The sequence below is a fragment of the Salarias fasciatus genome, assembly GCF_902148845.1.
Source record: "Salarias fasciatus chromosome 23 unlocalized genomic scaffold, fSalaFa1.1 super_scaffold_20, whole genome shotgun sequence".
In the NCBI taxonomy this organism is placed as follows: domain Eukaryota; kingdom Metazoa; phylum Chordata; class Actinopteri; order Blenniiformes; family Blenniidae; genus Salarias; species Salarias fasciatus.
This window is the reverse complement of record NW_021941230.1, coordinates 8,549,318-8,566,858: the sequence shown is the minus strand read 5'-3', so window position 1 is coordinate 8,566,858 and position 17,541 is coordinate 8,549,318. Positions and strand designations below refer to the sequence as shown.

At 53.4% G+C, this 17,541-nt stretch overlaps 1 protein-coding gene across 1 annotated transcript in view; it reads left to right on the top strand.

Annotated features, from left to right (window-relative positions):
* The window catches only part of LOC115383922 (histone deacetylase 4-like), a 34,530-nt gene that overhangs the window by 13,165 nt on the left and 3,824 nt on the right, over positions 1–17,541 (top strand). Inside the window, 19 exon segments of the mRNA XM_030086133.1 lie at positions 3,435–3,538; positions 3,540–3,767; positions 5,504–5,654; positions 6,438–6,561; positions 7,383–7,501; positions 11,117–11,245; positions 11,338–11,447; positions 11,547–11,681; positions 11,786–11,978; positions 12,838–13,061; positions 14,718–14,930; positions 15,178–15,379; positions 15,727–15,860; positions 16,197–16,299; positions 16,390–16,436; positions 16,524–16,631; positions 16,711–16,766; positions 16,966–17,053; positions 17,133–17,252. Coding sequence (XP_029941993.1) covers positions 3,435–3,538; positions 3,540–3,767; positions 5,504–5,654; positions 6,438–6,561; positions 7,383–7,501; positions 11,117–11,245; positions 11,338–11,447; positions 11,547–11,681; positions 11,786–11,978; positions 12,838–13,061; positions 14,718–14,930; positions 15,178–15,379; positions 15,727–15,860; positions 16,197–16,299; positions 16,390–16,436; positions 16,524–16,631; positions 16,711–16,766; positions 16,966–17,053; positions 17,133–17,252 — 2,588 coding nt within the window.

Here is a 17,541-nt window from a genome sequence, read left to right as displayed (position 1 = left end):
CAAACAGAAATGACCAATCCAGCCGGTTTGCCAGCTCGTAAAATAATACTCGATAAAGTGGATCCAGTTGCTAACTCTATATATATATACTTATATATTTCTAAATCTTTTCAAACATCCTTTTTCCTTAATTTATAAACTGCCACGTCACAAAAACATGTTTTTTTTTTCATTCCACAAAACTAAATGTTTAGTAGCTCAAACTTTTTGAGTAAAATCACTTTCAATTTGTTTTTAAAAAAAAAAAGTGTTTTGAAATGAAGAAAGACACACTTTAAATTCATTCAAATAAATAATGAACAGTGATCATAGCAGTTAGTTACTGCTTTAGAATGTTACAGTATTTGTAAAATGAAAAAATACACAAGTAAATGTTATTAATCAATAAGAAATCTGAAAAAGTGCCCGTTCGCGGTTGAAAATAATCTCCAATTAGGTTTAAAGTTGTCACTCTTCCGCGTCTTCAGAATGCAGGAACTCTGGAAGAATCCTGCAGAAACGTCAGCAAGCGCCCGCAGGGCGGCGCCGGACCGAGACGCTCGGGGAAAACGTGCGGACTGGCGCGTCTTCCTCCAGCTGCAGACGTTCCCCGCGTCGCGGAGGCGAGCGACAGGCGCGAGCTTGCCCGCGGCGGAGCGAGACGCGCCGCGATCGCCTCCGCCACGCCCTCCTCCGCTCCCCGCCCTCCGCCCGGGTCGCGGGAGGTCGCATGAGGTCGCATTCCTCCCGACCTCGGCCTCGGACCCACGCGCTCCTCCTCATCAGCTCCGTTATCGCGCCGTCTGGCGCAAATAGAAGAGTTGTGTGGCGTTCGCCCGGGGGTTCCGTGGACAGATTGTGATTTGTTGGGCGATGGAGGGAAGAGAAGAAGAAGAAGAAGGAAATGCCCTCAGAGAGGAGGCTGATGTGTGGTAATGCCTTAAAAAAACGCTCGGCGGGGGAGCCGCAGCCGTCTGAATTATGAATTGTCAGAGAGATCCCCTCTCATGCTTAAGAAATCAGACTGGAGGAAGATGAGAGGAGCGGGAAGGTGGGGTCTCCTCTGTGAAGTGGCAGCTTCAGATCCAAGAGGAAACTTTATTTAGAGAGAGAGAGAGAGAGAGAGAGAGAAACCCTCCCAGCTCGTCTGCTGTCACACTGATCCAGGTACTGCTGTGGGCTCCCCCGAGACCGCACGTTTCCTCTCTGTTTAGCCGTCTTTTATCAGGCGCAATCGGTAAACGCCGCTGCCGGTGTGACGTCCGCAGACATCAGACACCGCGGGTTTATCTCCCCTCGCTCGGCCACGCGTGCTCCGTTTGCGTTTCAAAGGGGAAAGAGGACTTTCGGTGAACTTCTAAAACTAGAAAACGCAGGAAACTCTCATGCGAGAAGCTCGATCTTCCAAATTTATACGTACAAGTTCCTTTCTTTTAAAAACTCACCTCTCATTTAGCTTGAAGCACAAAAATAACTTCTCAGATTTAGAAGCTCGATTATTCTGCAGATGCAGCTGTTTATGAGCAAATTCAGTAAGCATGACTTGATTAGCAGGGAACAAAAATTGAGTATACATGCTTAGAATAAGTCGAATTTACATTTGCATGTAATAATTAAATGCAATTTTTTGTAACTGCCTTGACAGAAAAATTCATAAACTGGAATATAGTGGAAAAAGAGATGTCCGCAAGAAAAGTGTGGCAAATAAAAACAGTAAAATGAGTTAAAAAAAAACAACTTATTCTGGGTTTCATGGAGTTTATTAATTATATCATGTTTCAAATGTGCAGTGAGTGAAAATTTCTGCTCATTCTTCCAGTAGAGCTCTGCCTTTCATGCAGACAGGGCTCTATTTCTATACTTATTACCGACTGATTTAATTTTCACCCATCAGAAAGGTTTAATGCAAAAAGTTTTCCGAAATTTTTTGGTTGTTCTCAATCCTCTCGGATTCACAAGTTGTGGATTTGTGTCCTAATAGACGGAACGCTTGCAGCTTTAAGCTGAGGCTTCGTACCCAGAGAGAGAGAAAACCAGAGATATTTGATGCACTACAAACCAGCGTGGAGGGTTTTCCTTGGCCTCAGAAGCAGGGAAAGCAGGTCGAGCGAGGAGGGTAAGGAGAGAGGGAGACCGTGCGAGTGTGTGTGTACGTGTGTGTGTATGTGTGTGTGTGACGTGGGTTCCTGGAAAAGCAGAGGGCTGCAGAATAAACAGGCTGCATGCCTGAGACTGCCCTGTGATGTCACCACTGGGCAACCGAGGGACGAGGGGAGGAGAGAGAGACAGAAAGAAAGAAAGGAGCGGGGAGGGAGGGAGAGGGAGAGAGAGAGAGAGACGCCCAGCAGGTTAAAACAAACCGGGGGGATGAATGCCGAGCCAAAATTGCGGGAGGTGCGGCGCGAGATCGGAGCGGTACGGGAGCGCGGCGTCACTCCCTGACGGAGCGGGAGAGGAGGTCCGGAGCCCTGCGATGGGTAAACACACACTCCTCTGTTTCGTAGCGGCCGATCCGCAAGCGCGTGTGTGTGTATGTGTGTGTGTGTGTGAGGCTGTTGTTGTTGTTGTTGTAGTGTCGCGGACTGGATCTCTGCAGGAGAACATTTTGTACAGGGGGAGTGTGTGTGTGTGTGTGTGTGTGTGTGTGTGTGTGTGTGTGCGTGTGTGTGTGTGTGTGATGGATTTACTGAGATTGTAGTCTTCAGCGATGGTTGCCCCTCCTCTGTCCCGGCTGCTCCGAGGCTCCGGGTTAATGGATCCCCGCCCTCCCGACACAACTGCACATTTAATTTAATTCATAGAAATCTGAGCCACAACTCGCTCATCTTCCTCCTCGCAGCTCATAATCTGGGCTCTGAGTCGATCGTTATCAACTGGCGCTACCTGCCTTCTCGCAGCCTGAACTTCTGTGAACCGATCTGAATGTGAGTCATGTGTCAGCGGATGGATGGGATGCGCAGAGATAAGGCACTGCTCTACTTGTCACAGACAAAAGCTCCGTCCTCGCGGTTGTGTTTTCAGGGACCCCCCCCCCCCCCCCCCCCCTCTCTCTCTCTCTCTGCATAAAGACTCTGAGGTGACTCATCCTGATTCAGGTAAAAAAAAAAAAAAAAAAGTCTGCCATAACGCGCTTTTTTTGGTGCAGAAATCTCAACTTTTCTCCAGCCGCCTCTCATCCGTGTGACGTTTTTGCGGTAAGCGCGACGGGGTCTTTCATGTGGGTTTTTGTGCGCGGCTCCCTGTAAACATGTAGTCAAATAATCCGGCCCTGTTTGTTCAGATTTGCTGCGGCGGAAGCCGCCTGATTGGACGGCTTCCCGTGCGGTGGCTTGTGGGCTGCGCGCCTCGCCGCTTGGTGAACGGCGTCCTTGTCGCCGGCAGGTTAGAAGGCGGCGAGGCTTTTTTTTGCGACGTGCACCGTCTCTAATGAGGAAACCTCGTCCTTTTCCTTGCAGTGGACATCAACTCGGCGCTGCCCCTGCGTCTCCCCCCTGCTGCCATCCCCATGGACCTGCGCGTGGACCAGCAGCAGCAGCAGCAGGGGTCGCCTATGTCGCCACCCCGGACAGCAGTCGCCCGGTCCCCAGACCGGCGGCGGCGGTGGAGGCGGCGGAGGCGGCGGCGGCGGCGGCGTGGGGGCGTCGGTGCGCGAGCAGCAGCTGCAGCAGGAGCTGCTGGCCCTGAAGCAGAAGCAGCAGATCCAGCGGCAGATCCTCATCGCGGAGTTCCAGCGGCAGCATGAGCAGCTGTCCCGTCAGCATGAGGCCCAGCTCCAGGAGCACATCAAGGTGCGTCCTCCGCCAGCGCCTGCACGAGTCCGCTAAAACGCAATGCTTCGCCAAAAACTTTACACTGTGCGCCTCAAAAAAGTGGGATCTCGGATCAGTGGAAGCCTCGGTTTCCACCGGCAGCAGACTCCGGGAACAGGAGGTGTTTGGCTTGCGTTGTTGCCGGTTATGTAACCGGTTGTAGCTCCGCTCTGAATATCAGCAGCTGTAACGTGACCTCAGACGTTGAGGGAGCAAAACAAAGTGCCGGCCGCCGCCGCCGCTGCCGCCGCTGTTCTTTTGTGAGGGAAAAAAATCGCGCCGAGCGGTGTCGGAGTGACCTGGAAATACAATCTGGATCGTCACGCCCACGCCGAGGCTGCAGCTGTAACGCAGCGGGACCCCCGAGACCCCCGCGCTCCTGTGGGGCTCCAGAAAAAGATCCGCTGTCTGCGCTCTCGCGTACAGCTCAAGCCCTCGTTTATTTTTTGTGGGGATAAAATGTGTTTATTGTGCAAATTATCGGCTTCATGCTAACAGATTGATGTGCAGCGCGCAGTGTGAAAGTGCTCGACATCTTCAGCGTTTAATGTGTTTTGAAAGTGAAACAGTTTTTCAGCCGAGAGACATTTTCCCAGCTGCCCTCCCCGCGACTTTTATCTGCGGACTATCTCATCAGATGAGTTCCGTCTTGTTCCTCCTTCTGAAATCTTTTCTAAATCTCTTCTGTTGATCTTTTTTCTTCCGCACAGATCGTTTCCCACGAATAGGCCCGTTGTCTTCTGGTGAATTCAGATAAGGTCAAAAACTTTGCCCGGATTCGTAATCGAAAGTTTCTCAAGCTGAAAAAAAAAAATCTTTTTTTTTTTTTTTTTTTTAAGCCTGTCAGTAGTTGATTACACGGCGTGAGAGTGAACCCATCAGACGCCGCCGCTGGGCGTGCGGCGGTCGGGGGGGGCGAGGGGAGGGCGGCGTGTGGATTCCTTGGCACATCAGTAAGGGGTCATTATGTAGCTGGCTCACTGTGAACACACACACACACACACACACACACACACACACACACACACACACACACACACACACACACACACACACACAGCCTGTCTCTTTATTGGACATTACACGCACATTACAGAGTGATTGAGAGGCCTGATTTCTGCAAATTAAGGCTTTCCCCTTTAAAAAAAAAAAAAAAAAAAGTGTGTTTTGGGGGGGTTTGCAGCTTTTATCCTCACTGAGGACGCATGTTACGTTCAATCGAGCTGATTTTAGTGCTTTTGCTTCTGCTGACACACCTGAGGTGGGCCTGAACCCAGCGGCAGCAGATATTTACACGTCTGAAGCCTTCGGCAGATGCTCTCTCCTCGCTCTTCTCGTGCTGATGAGGAAATAAGCAGATTGGATTATGTGTTTTTTTTTTGTTTTTTTTTTGCCGAAGCCTCATTGCCGGGAAAAATGTTTGTATTTATTGAAAAGCTTTAAGCCCGGGGTTTTCAGACGATGGCAAAAAAAGGTTTGGTTTTATTGCATTAAGCAGCTGCCTGACGTATTTGCCTCAGATGGCGACTCCATCGGCCCGGGAGCGGAGCGTAAGACGGGAATTCATCGCGTTTAAACAGAGAAATCGGATCCTGGCGTTTGTGGTTCCAGTGAACTTCCCAGCATGACTCGGCAGTCCTTGTTCCTCCCGACCCCGCCGGCGACGCCTCGGCGTTGACGTCTCAGCCGACGTGTTTTTTTTCGGGTTTTTGCAGCAGCAGCAGGAGCTCCTGGCGCTGAAGCACCAGCAGGAGCTGCTGGAGCACCAGAGGAAGATGGAGAACCACCGTCTGGAGCAGGAGCTGGAGAAGCAGCAGAGGGAGCAGAAGCTGCAGCTGCTCAAGAACAAGGAGCGCGGCCAAGAGAGTAAGGAAAGACTGTTTACCGTGGTCGGCGAGGAAAACGGCGGCGGGCGTTGGGGGGGGGGGGGGGGGGGGGGGGGCTGCAGTGTTTGCTCCCGCATGTTCTCCGCGCCGCCGTCGTGGTCTGTGGTCCTCGCCGCCTTCACACACCTTCTCTTTACGCCCGCTTTCCTTTTTTTTCCTGCTGGAAACTAATTAATCTGTTGGGGGTTTTTTTTATAATGAACTTAACCTCAGGACAGTTAAAAACAGTCCTCCGCTTGTTTTGACAGTAATAATCTATTTACAGTCTTTAAAAAAAAGCAGAAAAGTGTGAATTTGTTTCACCAGAGAAGCTTCTGTAAAGAATAAATCACTGATATTTCAAGTGATTTTCCACCAGTCGGAACTAATTTATGGATTTACTTAATGGTTCAACCTCCAGATTAAATATGAATGTTTTAATAATATTTAAGCTCTCTGGCTTCATCTACTTCATATAAATACATCAGAACCATTGTTTGATGATTAGATGCGTGAGTTTCTTTATTTGACTTCCTTTAACAAACAAAAAAAGCATCGCAACAACTCCCTTTTTCGGCTTCTTTCAACTTAAATTTGACATTTCTGAAAGCTCCTCAACAGCAGCGAACCCTCTGTTATGCAACGCCATGCTCGCCTGATGTAATTTGACTCCTGCTTCACTGTAATACTGTAATTTGACGCCTTTCCGGGTGACCGAATGCGGAAATGTACGTTGAAACGTTTATTTTATTTTGCCGTCTTTGTCCCGGTCTCCCCCCGCCAGGCGCCGTGGCCAGCACCGAGGTGAAGATGCGTCTCCAGGAGTTCGTCCTGAACAAGAAGAAGGCTCTGGCCCAGCGGAGCCTCAACCAGGGAGGTCTCCCCAACGACGCCCCCTACTGGTACCGGTGAGCGACACTCCGTCACCGCCTGACTCTCACCGGCGAATCGATAGCACTCGTGTTAGTTTTACGAGCTGGAAAAGCACTTAAAGGCGGCGGCGGCGGCCGCGCTTTTTATCGTCGTTCATCTCCGCTGCCAGCGTCGGAAAACAGAGGAATCGAACCGCGGGTCCTTCTAAGTTTGGACGGTGATTCCTCTCCGCACAGCAGATGAATAATGGATTGGATCGTGTCTTAATGTTGTCAGCGGGCTTCCTCTCCTCCTCGGCTGCCACACGGCTACAAAACACACACACACACACACACATTCGTTTCCTCTCATGTTTTGCGAGGGCAGAGCGATCATGCAAACCCGAGGACCTGGTGTGAAAATTTAGGTAAATGTGTTTCTGTCACATTTGCCTAAAGAGTCCGGCGGAGTTCATCCAGGTGTGTCTCTCTGCGTCAAACCGCCTCTCGTCTTTCCGAACCGCCGCCGGCGGAGGTATTTACCCTCTCTCCGGGGGCGCCCGTTCCCGCGCACAGGAGCCCTGAATGTCGTCCGAAGCCAGCCGGGCTTAAGTTCGCCTGCTAACGCCGCCTGGCTGTGCGGGCGGCGTTAGCAGATGGCGGCACACGTCCGTGCCCTCACCGGCGGATTTGCATGACGGTTTAATCGCACAGATCTATGACAGCCATGAAGTCCGTTCGCTTTGTTGGGATTACTCAGCCACACGTGTGCTGTGTCATCAGTCTCTGGCCTTGTGGCGCATGTTTGAACACTGCTGTGTGTGTGTGTGTGTGTGTGTGTGTGTGTGTGCGTGTGTGTGTGTGTGTGTCTTTGACAGTAAAACCCAGCACAGCTCTCTGGACCAGAGCTCGCCTCCTCAGACCGGAGTGTCCACGTACAACCACCCCGTGCTGGGCGTCTACAACCCCCGGGACGACTTCCCACTGCGAAAGACTGGTACATCACACACACACACACACACACTCACACACACACACGCTCACCTAGGACTCGTCTAACCGTGAAAGAATTACCCCCGCTGTGTTTTGAAGCTGTACTGTACTGCAGATTCACATCTCGCATAATTCCGATGGCCTCGGCGCCATGCGCCATTAATCACGTCCGCATCGGGCTGACGGCGTCTCCCAGCGTCCCCCCACACGGAAGCGTTGTGGTGGGGCGGTTCAGGAGTTCAGCGCATTGAGGGTGAAGGCTTTCACCTTTTTTTTGCATCTTTGTTAGAGTTGATCGTTTCCTTTTTCCCCGGGCGTCGTTTCAACGCAAATGCTGTTCGTCTGATGATTCGGATATAAAAACCAACGTTTTCCACCAGAATTTTTACCAAGAGCATACCTTCGTGACGCCGTTAATTTGCGCCCTAATTGCGTATTAAAACCAACAGGCTCTTGTGAATCTTACTTGAAGGCTTCGAGTTTAAAAAACCTCTCTTCAATCAGAGTAAGAATTACCGCGGGAGTTCCCCAGGGCTCGTTCCTCGGCCCATTAACGTTTTCAGATCTCGCTGATGCGTCTGGTTCGAGCGGCTCGTAATTGCAGTGTTTTATTTTTCCCGGCGTGTTGACGATGCTCTTCCCCCCTTTATTCGCTAAACACTTAACGCGTTGGTAACATTAAGTCTAATTCATTTTAATCGTTAATGAAACCGAAGAGCTTAGTCTTTAAGGAAGAAAAACAAGGCTGCAAATCTTTGCGTGTTTGAATGCTGCCAATGAACCAATGCTAACGACGAACAGACCCTCGCAGCTCTCCGGAGCGCCCCCCCCCCCCCCCCCCAGGAGAGGCCTCGCTTCACGCTCTGCAAACCGCCGGGTTAGAAAATGGAAATAAAGAGCTGCCGCTGAAGCGTTTCCTGTTTTCAAAAAGCGGCCCCAACGTGGCAAAATACAACTATTTCAGAGAACAAAAACGATTTCACCCCCCCAACTCCACGTATCGCCCAAAAACAAACATCTGGTGTTACCTGGAATCCGCTTATTTTCACCTGGGACGACCTCTGCGATGGGAGGTCGGCGTTTCTGGTTGTGCGGCCGTGAAAGCTCCTCAACTCCAGAAACACAGAAGTGTCCGAAATTCTTTTGAATTCAGGACAAACCTTGTCAGACCTTGTTAAAGTCACTGCGACTCCGCAGAACTGGAAAAACCTTTCCTCGTGGCCCACGATCTGAAGCCTCTGCAGAGTGAAACCAGCTGTTTTCTGTGTTTTTTTTTTCAGGTGTGTGTGTCTCTGTATATATATATATACATATATATATATATAAGTGTGTGTGTGTTAGCTCTGTGTGGCCGCGTAAAGTGCGAGCGGTGCGTGCGGTGGTGTAGCCGTGAAGCGGCGGTCGTCCTACAGTGCAATTATTCACTTAGCGCAGCGGCGGGCAGCTGCAGCCGGCCGCCGCTCTGCAGCCCTTGTTGACTCTGAGCCCTCTTCGGGCCGCTGGCGACGACAACACTCCGACCACAGTTGACACTGGCCCACACCGCCGCATTCCACCCCAGGAGAGAGAGAGAGAGAGAGAGACAGAGCGGCAGGAGCGGGCCGGGGAAGAGCGAGGAGAGACGGGACCATTTTCCACTTTTAAACCTGCTTTTTATTTGTATATAAAAAAAAGAACTGCTAAAATCCAGAGAAATGGCGTAAAGATGGCGACGGGCTCCGACACGGTCGCCCGCCGGTCCCCCCTGATCGGTGGAAGAGTGAGGGTTGTATCGGAACCTGCGCCACCCTGATATTTGCCCACAGCCGTGACGCGCTTGGCGCGGTTTGCTTATGGAAATGCCCACTCGGGGGGGGGGGGGGAACTTTAGAGGCTCTTTTTATTTCACCGCCAAGCCGTTAAAGCCGAGGACTGGAACCCCGGGACTCCCAGCAACGGTTCCAAAGGAGCAACAGCGCTCGTTTGTGCATCTCCCAGAATCGGGGCGGTCCCGGCAGAGTTTTATACCCGGGGATTCGAACCTGGGTTCCCCCCACCCCCTTGTGGAGCTCGGTCTCCATTTACACGTCGCGGCCACGTTTTCCGCGTCACTCTCCTCTCTCCTCCTCCACGTGTTGTTTTCTCTGGAGTCCACTCAGAGAGAGGAGGAAAATCTCTTTTCACAGGTATCGACGTTTTTGTCCGTCGATTCCTCTCCGCTGTCAAACCCGGTCACTCTTCTCGTGTTTCCGCTGGATACAAAGAGCCGCCTCGCTCTTTGCTTCATTCGTCTTTTCCTTCAAATTAAAAGGGCGAAGCTCTCTCATCTTCACTCATCAGACGGGAAACGTGTCTTTTTATAAGTTTCAGTTCAGCTTTACTTACATAGAATGATGCGGAGAAGCGAGACGGAGCTTTCTCTCAGAAATCCGACAAATCGATCAAAGTTTTCCCATCAGACCGGTCCGATGCGTCCGCCGCCCGGTCTCTCTGAAGACACTTCTCTTCGTTTTCCTGCTTAAAAAATGTGGTTGAAGAACTCTGAGAACGTTCGGCTCCCCTTCGCGTCCCGCACAGAGCGGACCGGCGGCGATTAAAGAGTCCGATCGTATAAATGAAAAGATGAGCCTCATTAGGTGTGCGTCACAAAAGCAGACCGCAGCAGAAAAAACAAAACAAACAGGTTTTTGAGTGTTCTTGCAGAGGCAGCAAGTGGACGATGGAGACGACACCCAGGGCAGTTAACGTGTTAACCGGCGCTTTATTTCACGCCTATGAAAATCCATCTCAATTTTCCAGGACTTTTTAATTGTCTTCTGCAGGATACTTGTGTGTCTGAAGGTTTTAAAAAAACAAAAAAAATCCATTAATGAAAATAGGATGTCAGGAATCGGTAGTAAACTACCTCCCGTCAGCGTTAATTGGTTTGGCTCCATCTGGACGCAGCTCTCCTTCCCACTCCCATCACACTCTCATTTTTTTCACGCTTTTCTCGTTCTCCGCGCGTTTATTTTCACCCCCAAGTTTGTGTTTGATGAATGTTTCCGCAGAGCGAAAACTTTGCTCCTCTGATTCGCGACCGGGGATGGCGGCGCGCCGCTTTTACGGACGTCCCCTTTTTGATGTTTTAGAAATTGAACAATGTAGTCGCAGAATCATCTGAGGTCGCTGATTGGCAGGACAAAATAAACGGAGCGTTCGCGGCGGCGGCCAGAGCCAAGGTGACATGCCGTTCCCTGCCCTCTGTCTCCATTCACAAGTCTGTGACAGCCAGCACAAAGGGCCCAAAGGCCTCGGGGCCTTCAGTCACAGCTCCCAAATTGAAATTAATTACTCTTTCGCGGCCGTGTCTTTGGGGGGAAAAATGTATCGGGATTTTGGAACCGGTTACCGAGGCGTCTCAATGGGACGGGAGGAACCGTGCCAGTTTCGTCTCGCAAACAGGTTTCGTAACGGGGGCCGCTTCGCGTCACCACGCCGCCCGCGTCCGCGGCGTCCGGTTCGAGCCCCCGTCCGGGGGCGAATCGCTCGACTCCTGTTCGGAGTGATCAACGGATCAATCGAGTCGTGGCGGTCGATGGGTTTGTTCTCTTCTTGATGAGAGCGGCGTCTGACCGCAGGCCGCCGTCTGTGCTTTCAGCCTCGGAGCCGAACCTGAAGCTGCGCTCGCGGCTGAAGCAGAAGGTGAGCGAGCGGCGGAGCAGCCCGCTGCTGCGGCGCCGGGACAGCCCCATCGCCACCGCCAAGAAGCGCTCGCTCGACATGGCAGGTAGGGGGCACGTCGACGCCACGCCGTAACACAAAGCCGTAGCTTTTTGTTTTTTCCTGATTGTGTTTGTTGCCGTGTCGTTTTTTTCCCAGACTCGGCGTGCAGCAGCGCCCCCGGATCAGGACCCAGCTCCCCGAACAACAGCTCCAACAACATCCCCAACGAGAACGGCATCACTGTGTCCGTGGCCAACAGCACAGAGGTAACACAGACACACACACACACACACGCGCACACGCACGCACGTTAGCGTTTGAGAGCTGGCGCCGGCGCAGATCAGTCATTTAAATGTGTTTTCCAGGCGTCTCTGGCCCAGAGGCTGTGCGGCGCCGCCGAGCGCGGCTCCGTCAACCAGCTGTCCCTCTACACCTCGCCGTCCTTGCCCAACATCACCCTGGGGCTGCCGGCCACCGCCACGGCCACCGCCGCTTCCAACGTGAGGAGGGGGGGAAAACCGGGGCCGGGCCACGTCCCGCGTGCTTTCATTCACGAAACGCTGTTTTTTTTTTTTGTTTTTTTGTTTTTTTTCCTCCCCCTCAGGTGACCTCGGCGCAGCAGGACGCCGGTCTGCAGCCGGCTCTCTCCCTCAGCCCGCCCTTCCTGTCCGGCGGCCACTTGACCCCCTACCTGGCGGAGGCCGGGGCGGGCACGGGGGCGCACGGCGCCCACAGCCCCCTGCTGCAGCACATGGTGCTGATGGAGCAGAGTCCGGCCCAGAGCCCCCTGGTGACAGGTGCGAGCCTCTGTGCTGCTTCTCCAGCCCTCAAACTCACACACTCAGAGTGTGTGTGTGTGTGTGTGTGTGTGTGTGTGTGTGTGTGTGTGTGTGTGTGTGTGTGTGTGTGTGTGTGTGTGTGTGTGTGCCCCCTCACACTGACAGACGTCCATTCATTAGCTCCAACTAATGAGCTCCTTTCATCCGTCGGCGTTTGCGGCGGGGGGGCGCGACACGGCCCGCTTTGTGTGCGTGCGTCCGTCCGTCCGTCCGTTCCCATCGGGCTCGCCCATTGACCGCCGCCTCGCTCGCCCGCCGCTCCCCGGCCGGACGCGAGCGGGGTGAATGAGCGCTGACGCACAAGCAGACGCACGCTCGCCTGTGTGTGTTGTCCACGCACAGAAAATACACCCCAGACAAGGACTTGCGCACGCCCACTCGCAGCAGGCTGAGCGCTCGGAGTGGGCCGCCACGGTCCAAGCTGCAGCAGCGGCGGCCATGTTTTCCTCTTCTTCTCTCTCTCTCTTTTTTTTTTTTTTTTTTTTTGCAGAGTAATCAAGCTTCTCAGTTCATTTAACAGCGTCGCCGCTCAGATGTTCACTTTTACCATCACAACGGAAGAAACCCAGTACGGCAGCGCAGATGGTCGTTTTATTTTGTTTTATTTATCTGGTTCACAAATACATCTGCTCGCTAATCTTAGGACCAACACCAGTCAGAGTATAATTAGAAACCCCCGATGTTTGTTTTAAAAGTTAGTGCGGTTTACACGGAAAGTTCCGTCAAGTCAGCCTGACTTTATTTCTCTTTATTCCTGCCGTTTTGATGAGATTTCGATGTCCCCCCCCCCCCCCCCCCCCCCCCCCCCGCGTCGCAGGCGTGAGCGGCCTCTCCATGTCGCCGGCGGCCTCCATGGCCAAGCTGCAGAGGCAGCACCGGCCGCTGGGGCGGACCCAGTCGGCGCCGCTGCCCCAGGGCAGCGCGGCCCAGGCCCACGCCCAGGCCCTGGCCCTGCAGCAGCTGGTGGTCCAGCAGCAGCACCAGCAGTTCCTGGAGAAGCACAAGCAGCAGTTCCAGCAGCAGCAGCTCCACCTCAACAAGGTGAGGACGCGCCGGGGCGACCCGCGCTCGTACGAGCAGCAACTGGCGGAGGTGGAGGTGATTAAAGCAAACGTAACGCACGCCAAATTCATATCAGCTGCTCATTATTCGGGGCTGGAAGCTGCGGGAGGGGGGCGGCGGCGAACCAGGAGCCCTGCTATAGTGGTCTGCGTAGGCAGCAGCCGGCAGCGCCGCGTGTGTGCGTGTGAAGTTGTTGACTTTTTTTTCTGGCCTTTTCTCTCTGTAGTATTTTTGTTTGTGAGTGGGCGTAGACAGGTATCGTTTAGCATGTAGAACAGTGTGTGTGCGTGTGTGTGTGTGTGGGTGTGTGGGTTTCTGTGACCGTGTCTCAGAACAGCCCTGCCATAGCAACCGAGCGGAAGCGCCTGCCATATTTGGGCAAGGGAGGAAGCGAGCAGCGGCCCGCTCCGGTTGGGTTTTTTTGTTTTTTTTTTTCTTCTTTCTTCTACCTATTCAGGCAGGAGTAGTCGCTGGAGGAGAGACGGGCGGATGAAACGAGGGATTTCCTCTCCTCCTCCGCCTCCTCCGCTCCATCTCGCTCCCTCCGTACGCTTCCCTGCTCTCCCGGCGGCGCCTTTCTCACATAAAAACACCTCTGGCGGGGCCGAGACCAAAAACAATAAAAATCTCTCCTTTTAAAGGAGCAGTTCAACATTTTGGATTCATCCGTCATTAAAACATGATTATTTATCCATAATAATCCTAATAAGTCATTCAAAAAGGCTGCATTGTTAGAATTATAAATGAATATCATCGTCAGTTGTAGTTGTGGGCCGTGATTTTAAAAAAATTACTATTTTAAATGTAATTTTTCTTGAGATGAATCATGAATCAGTCATTCTCTTTTCTATAAACATGTGAAGTGAAGTCCTCGGTGTTTCCGTCTGATTTGGGGTGAGGGGGGCAGTTTGGTAGATAAAAAGGAGGTTTCTGGGAAAGTGGAGCAGAGGGGGTCAGCGGTGTCGGGGGCAGGAGGTGAAAAACGGAGGGGGAGGTGTGTGTGTGTGTGTGTGTGTGTGTGTATGGGTGCAAAAAGAAGACAAGAATAGTGGCACAGAAGAGGTGGAGGGTGAATGGGAGCTGGTGAATGCTCTGACGTCAATGCTGTCCCCTGGCACAGAGCCAGGGGACCCAGAGGCCTGCGGCTGTGGGAACACACACTCACACACACACACTCTCACCCAAACACACACACACACACACACACTCGCAGGCACCTGTAGCTGCAGCCCACTCCTGAGACTTCCAGCGAACACGCCGGCGCGGCCGTCCACCTGCTAAAACACAGAGCGAGGAGGAGCAGCCGCGACCGGACTCGGCGAGTCTCCGGAGCGAGGCGGCCGATCGCAGAGCAGCAGGGAGCGAGGAATGCCTCCGTCCGGGCAGACACACGGCCCCCCCCCCCCCCCGAGCCACCACTCACATTCAATTACAAGTGCTCGGTTTGAGACGAGCGAGACACCAATCTGACTGAGTAATCCAAATTAAGCTTGTTAAAAGAAGAAAGAGGCGATCTGCCAGGAATGCGACTGAGGGGAGAGTGTCTGAACGCAGCCTTGCTCATCGGCGGGGTGGGGGGGGGGTGTTTGTAGCGTCCTGCTGTGAGACTGAAATACACTCGGCGTCGCCCCGCAGATGATGGCCAAGCCCGGCGAGTCGCCCGTGTCCCGCCAGCACCAGAGCCACCCGGAGGAGACGGAGGAGGAGCTGCGGGAGCACCAGGACGCCGGCGCCCTGCCGCCGGGCGTCACCATCAAGCAGGAGCCGCCCGACCCGCAGGAGCTGCAGGAGGAGGCGCTGCAGCAGCACCGGGAGCGGCAGGCCGAGCAGGAGCTGCTCTTCAGACAGGTACAGCCACAGACGTCCGGTTGCTGCGTCCCTTCGCTTGTTTTGGCCGCCACCTTCTGGCCACGGCTCGTTCCTACACTGTAGACTTTCTGTGTGTGTGTGTGTGTGTGTGTGTGTGTGTGTGTGTGTGTGTGTGTGTGTGTGTGTGTGTGTGTGTGTGTGTGTGTGTGTGTGTGTGTGTGTGTGTGTGTGTGTGTGTGTGTGTGTGTGTGTGTGTGTGTGTGTGTGTGTGTGTGTGTGCGAGCAGCAGGCTCTCCTGTTGGAGCAGCAGCGAATCCACCAGCTCCGAAACTACCAGGCGTCCATGGAGGCGGCCGGCCTGTCCATCTCCTTCCCGGGACACCGGCCCCTGTCCAGGGCGCAGTCGTCGCCGGCGTCCGCCTCCTCGTTCCCGATCAGTGTGCCGCCGCCGCCGCCCGACCCCCCCGTCAAGCCTCGCTTCACCACAGGTTGGCGCCGCGCGAAACGTTCCCAGCTTCCATCTGCGAGCAGGAACTGTCGAGCCGGCCGAGCGGATCTTGCCAGGAGATGTTGTCGTCTCCCACTCTCCGAGCGATGAAGGAACCGGTCTTTTAAAGAGAGAGAGAGAGAAGCAGCCGTCTGTGTTCGCAGTCAGGAGGCTGAGCACCGACTCTTCCTGCACGCAGTTCGGAGTATTTTTAGTTTCGGCCTACTTCGCTCCCACTCGCTGCCGAACGGCGCTGAAAATTCAAGAGACGCGACGACGAGCCTTTCAAAATAAAAGCAGGCGCACATGCAGCAGTGCTGAGTCTCCCCCCCCCTCCCCTCCCCTCAGGTCTGGTGTACGACTCCCTGATGCAGAAGCACCAGTGCATGTGCGGAAACACCAACAGCCATCCGGAGCACGCCGGGCGCATCCAGAGCATCTGGTCCCGGCTGCAGGAGACCGGGCTGAGGGCGCAGTGCGAGGTGCGAGGGCCTTTCCTTCTCTCCGGACGTGGATTCATTTCAGTTTCATGTCTTCAATTAAATTTCAAGCTTATTTATGACATCCGCTTGTTTTCGTCATTAGTATTTGAACATTTTTGATGTTTTAAATGAAGATTTGTCTGGTTTTAAACATCAGTTTTGCAGGATAATTAAATGCCATATATTGTGTGTGTGTGTGTGTGTTTGTGTGTGTGTGTGTGTGTGTGTGTGTGTGTGTGTGTGTGTGTGTGTGTGTGTGTGTGTGTGTGTGTGTGTGTGTGTGTGTGTGTGTGTGTGTGTGTGTGTGTGTGTGTGTGTGTGTGTGTGTGTGTGCAGTGTATTCGTGGGAGGAAGGCCACTCTGGAGGAGCTGCAGACGGTTCACTCTGAAGCTCACGTCCTGCTGTACGGCACCAACCCACTCCGACAGAAACTTGATTGTAAGTTCTCATGCACACACACACACACACACACACATACGCAGACACACACACACACACGCTAATAAATCTACGTGCTCTGCTCTTCAGGTTCCATCACTCCCATGTTCGTGCGGCTCCCCTGTGGCGGTGTGGGAGTAAGTAACGCTCCGTTTCCAGCAGCGTCCGACCCGCCGGGCCGGCCGCTCTCTCTCACGCCGCCGCTGGTTGCGTGTGTTTTCCAGGTCGACAGCGACACCATCTGGAACGAGGTCCACTCCTCCGGCGCCGCCCGCCTCGCCGTCGGCTCCGTGGTGGAGCTCGTGTTCAAAGTGGCGACCGGAGAGCTGAAGGTGAAGATGTTTTCCCCCACGTCGTTAATGGGTTGTGACCGCCGCGAGCGCCTGGCTAAACTGACCGCTCTGTCCGCAGAACGGCTTCGCCGTGGTCCGCCCCCCCGGACACCACGCGGAGGAGAGCACCCCTATGTAAGGCCGGACGGCCGCCGCCACGCTCCGCACCGCACACTCAATCAGAGCGAACACAAACGGCGCCGGTTCTGGAGCGGCAATCACATAAAACCCTCCAGTTTATTTGCGCCAACTCGCTCCGTTTGTTTTTCCATCTTCTCCTCGCAAAGCGTTCGAAGCGTGTGAAGAACTTCCTCTGTCTCGCCCGCCGTTTCAGGGGTTTCTGCTACTTCAACTCGGTGGCCATCGCAGCCAAACTGCTGCAGCAGAGGCTGAGCGTCAACAAGATCCTCATCGTGGACTGGGTCAGTCCGCCGAGTCGCCTCTCGCCCCCCCCCCCCCCCCCGGTCTCCGTTCCTCATGTCGGCGTTGTTGTGATTCCAGGACGTTCACCACGGCAACGGCACGCAGCAGGCCTTCTACGACGACCCCAACGTCCTCTACCTGTCCATCCATCGCTACGACGACGGCAACTTTTTCCCGGGAAGCGGCGCGCCTGACGAGGTCCCTTTTACTCTCTTATTCACTCTTCAAAACATTGCAACTCTTTACAACAGACCCTTCGTAGAAATGACGTTCAGTAAAAACCAGCACGAACACGTAATAAATAAAACTCTGAACGGTGGAAAGTTTTCCATATTCCTGGGGTAATTTGCAGTTGTTGATTGATGACTTGTACTTGATTGGAGCCTTGCGGTTTGGTGATGTTTTGCTTTTCTTTTTTTCCACAATTTCCCAGATGATTTCCGAACGCTGAAAGAAAGCGAAGCGTCTGTTTATAGTCCGATGAAAT